Genomic DNA, 4370 nt, shown 5'->3' with positions numbered 1-4370 from the left:
TAAATTCTGCTTCACAGCTTTATGTACTGGTCAGACTGGGGTGAGCCAGCAAAAATTGAAAAAGCAGGAATGAATGGATTTGACAGACAGCAGCTTGTGACAACAGAAATCCAATGGCCTAATGGAATTGCTCTAGGTATGTTGAACTTGTCTCTGTGCCAGAGGTATTCTGGAGCTTTAGCAATTTTTTTGCTACAAAAGCCAAGGTTGTTCTTCAGAGAACTATTTTCAGCTTCTGAGAAAGGGGAGTTTCTGCATGCCTGAAGACACTGCAACAGGCATCAGCACTTCCCAGACACTGAAGTGCAACAGCACTTCTCAGATACTGAAATAGTAACTTCTCTTGAACTGCTCTATATTATTGTTGAGGCAAAGGCCGCATAGGCATCACTGCAGCAGCCCTCTGTATCCTGGAATGGTAAGAAACTAGGGCAACACTGCAACATTCTTAAACCTGTGGGTGTTTCAATTCTTGCAGGAAGCTTTGGAGGTTTCCTTCATGTAAACTGTAAATATATTTGGTGTTTCCCCCCTCTCCTAGATCTTGTAAAAAGCCGCCTGTACTGGCTTGATTCTAAACTACACGTGCTGTCAAGTGTGGACTTGAATGGCCAGGATCGTAGAATTGTGCTAAAGTCACATATGTTCCTTCCTCATCCTCTTGCTCTAACCATTTTTGAGGTAAGAATGACTTCCTGTAGTCATTTTCAAAGATCCTCTTCTTGCTGGCATGTGGCAGGAATGATGGGGCTGAGAGCATCATGGAGGTAATGGGATGGAATGACATTGTCTTCTAGGACCGTGTGTATTGGATTGATGGAGAGAATGAGGCAGTCTATGGTGCCAACAAATTTACTGGAGCCGAGTTGGTTACTCTAGTGAACAACCTCAATGATGCGCAGGACATCATTGTGTATCATGAGCTTGTTCAGCCTTCAGGTAATTTCAATACAGTTTATAGTTAAGTCAGTTATACTTGTAAGAAGCCTGCCTTGCATGGATGGTGGCAAATGATACCCCTTCGCTGTACAAGTGTCCATTTCTACTTCTGCTTGGAGCTTATAACATAGGCAGCCCCATGGGGGTTGAGAGGTCTAGTTGCAATTACTCTTTCTTGGGCAGATTAGGTATAAATCTATAACCAGCAGAGACAATTCTACTAGAACAATAAGTGAGCAAATACTTAAATTATACAGCTGGAGCATGAAGGCTCACTCCTGTTAATTGATGTACCAACAGGTAGGAACTGGTGTGAAGAGAACATGGCAAATGGAGGCTGTAGCTACCTGTGCCTGCCTGCTCCTCAGATAAATGAACATTCTCCAAAGTACACCTGTGTGTGTCCTGCTGGGTACTTCTTGCAGGAGGATGGTTTGAGATGTACAGGTACTGTAACACAACTGAGATGTTTCCCAGGGTGGATGGGGAAGGAGTAGGGGAGTATTGAACCTGGTAGCAGGAAGACAATACAGTGGTATAGGCTGACAGCTTTGCTAGAATTAATCTGATGTAATTAATTTTAATGGGGAGGGTCTTAAAAATTAATATGGCCCTCTAAGTCTGCAGTTGCTGTTCAAAGTCCATGCTTTGCTTCTGCGTCATCATCATCATTTGCAACAAGGCCTTGTACCTCCGTGGCTTTCTGCAGACAGCAAGCACAGGGACAAAACATACTCAGCTCCTTATAAAACAGGAGTATAAACTAACATGGCTGTACATATAAATACAGTGTTAAATAATTAATGTTGCTCTCCAAGGAAGTTTGTACCTCCTTTTTTGGTCCGGATGAACATGCAGCTGCTACTGTAGTCAGCATAGAGTGTGCAGCAAGCTTGTTTGTCCAGTGGAGACAATATAGAAACTAGAATATAGACAATATAGACACTCCAGTGTCTACCTATTATATTGCATGTTGATTCCTCAGACTGCCTCAGAGTGCTGGATGCAAGGGTGCTGGCCTCAGTTGGCTGCTCTGAAAGGTTGCCATGGGTATCAAAGATTGTACCTAACTAGTAAACTTGTAAAACTAAAACCTCAATCAGAAAACCTAATGTGAGGGAAGGGATGGGATGGCTTATGATTGTTGTAACTCTAAATACCTGTAATTCATTCCTGATTAACTGTCTGGCCTTGTTCTTGAAACTACTTTTTGTCAAGAACTTTCTGCTTAGGGTGTGCTAGTGAAATAACTAATGTCAGTGTTCCCAGTGAAGCTAACAAGCTGCATGATCATTTCTGCCATCTGCTAAACCTTCACTACCATGGCTCTCATAGCAAAGCCATTGCAGAACTTCAGGATTAACTGATCTATAATTAGTTCTTGATCTATAATTAGTTTCAGGTACTGGAACAACTGTGGCTTACACTGAGGCTAAAGATACCAGCACAACAGAAAAATCTCCAACTGTTGGACTAGTTCCTGGAGGTACTGGTCCCAATAACTCACACTGCTAAACATTAGAGAAATTAAATGCAAATTGACCAACTAGCCTACTTGAAAGTTTTCTCCTTTGCATGCAAGTAGAGAACACAGGCCAGATCATTTGTATAGTATAACAGCTGGAGCATGTGTTAAACAGAATTAGTTCACATATTTGTGGTGTGGAACCTGTAGGTTCCATGAAATCCCAAGAGTGCTCAGAGAAGGCAAGTGGTAAAGAAAGCTTCCTACTAATACAGGATGAAGCATGTTAGGCTATTTAGCAGTGTGCTATTGAGAAGCTAATCAGATAGCAGCTTCTGGGTTTGGGAAATGCTTGCATATGACAATCTGCCAGGCTGTCAGTAAGCAAGCTCATGGCTTCAAATTCTCATGCAGGATTCAACACTAGTAATACAGCCTCTGAAGCAACTGCAGCTGGAAGAACATCAGCAGCTTGGATCATTCTTCCTGCTGGTGAGTACAGCATTCACTACCCTTTTGGATCCTGGGTGGTGGGACAAACCACTCTTAGGACCTTGACCTGACTCCATATTTGCAATCTCTTTGTCTCCCTGCAGTATTGTTGGTGATGGCTGCAGCAGCTGGCTACTTCATGTGGCGTAACTGGCAGCACAAGAACATGAAAAGCATGAATTTTGATAATCCAGTCTACCTAAAAACTACAGAAGAGGACCTCACAATTGATATTGGAAGACACAGCGGTTCAGTAGGACACACCTACCCTGCAGTAAGTAAACCTATTAACACGTTTGAGTCTCCAGGTTAATAATCAGAGTAGAAATACTGCCAAATGATACCTGACTTCAGTTTAGGAGAGGTCTCTGCTTGTGAAAGCTGCTGGCTGCATACAAACTACTAGGCTGAATCAACTGACTACTTGACCCTATAATCAAGGTTAAAATTGTAGTGGGTAACTGGTGTCTGTACCTGGGATGGAGTAATCTGTGCTGAATGTGGTCACTAGCCTGAAAAATTAGCAATAATGTGTGTTGGTTTATGTCTTCTATTAGTGCGGTTGTCGCTAACTTGTACTTATTTTTTTACAGATATCTGTTGTCAGCACAGATGATGATATGGCGTGAGCATTGGATCAGCAATCACTTTCAGTTTACTTGTGTCTTACACTCTTTGGGGATAGTAACCAGGTTTGTGGCTGAAGGACTTCCTCCATTCTTGGAAGAAAGAAGATACTTTCTGTATTTATGGAACACTTGTGTAAATAGCTATTTTATACAGCTTAACAACTCTCTGTAAATACCTGTCCACAACAATTCAGCTGTTAGTGGTTACAGTTTTATCAGTAACCCTTGGGTTGGTTAGTCAGTAACATCACTGACCAAATATAAAGCACTTTCCATAGAAAGCCATATTCCAGCCACAACTTGTAACACCTGTACATATGTCTATAGGCCACTTGTAAATAATTATTGGAAAATCACTATCAAGCACTTTGAAATACTTCAGATGTAAATTATTGTACACTCTCTTTTTCAATGATTGGGGCAATGGCAATAGGAAAAAACGGGTTACTATGATTGCCAAAAATTTGTAAACATAAGTAATTTTGTATGTATGAGTGTTTCAATCTTGTCCATTACCTCTTAGAGGTCTACAAGAATGAACGATCTTCAAGAAACCACTGTAAAACTCAAATGCAGCTGAGGGGATAAAAATAAAACGAGTCAAGCAGTTTAAGTATTGTTCTCAATTATTATGTTAGCACTGAAGCAAAATGGAGAATCTCCTAAGTTGAAAGGTTTAGTAGACTGCACCACCACTGCCAGACAGATCATGAAGTTTTTCTTCAGTTATTTCCAGCAGTATTCAAGGCAGCTAAGACACTACTGACTTGCCAGGTGACAGGTTTGTTCTTGAGACTAATACTCTGTACAGAGGAGTGGACAGAGTGGGTCTCCCATCTCAGAAG

General features: G+C 41.4%; 1 protein-coding gene across 1 annotated transcript in view; it reads left to right on the top strand.

Moving 5' to 3' along the window:
• The window catches only part of VLDLR (very low density lipoprotein receptor), a 17067-nt gene extending 12929 nt beyond the window's left edge, over nt 1-4138 (top strand). Inside the window, exons 16-19 of the mRNA XM_085043209.1 lie at nt 2336-2425; nt 2819-2896; nt 3001-3170; nt 3490-4138. Coding sequence (XP_084899335.1) covers nt 2336-2425; nt 2819-2896; nt 3001-3170; nt 3490-3525 — 374 coding nt within the window. The 3' untranslated portion in view covers nt 3526-4138. The remainder of the gene's footprint in view (nt 1-2335; nt 2426-2818; nt 2897-3000; nt 3171-3489) is intronic.
• Nucleotides 4139-4370: the final 232 nt, after the last annotated feature.

Source organism: Lichenostomus cassidix, chromosome Z (assembly GCF_008360975.1).
Source record: "Lichenostomus cassidix isolate B80296 chromosome Z, HeHo_3.0, whole genome shotgun sequence".
NCBI classification, from domain to species: domain Eukaryota; kingdom Metazoa; phylum Chordata; class Aves; order Passeriformes; family Meliphagidae; genus Lichenostomus; species Lichenostomus cassidix.
This window is presented reverse-complemented; position numbering and strand designations above follow the sequence as displayed.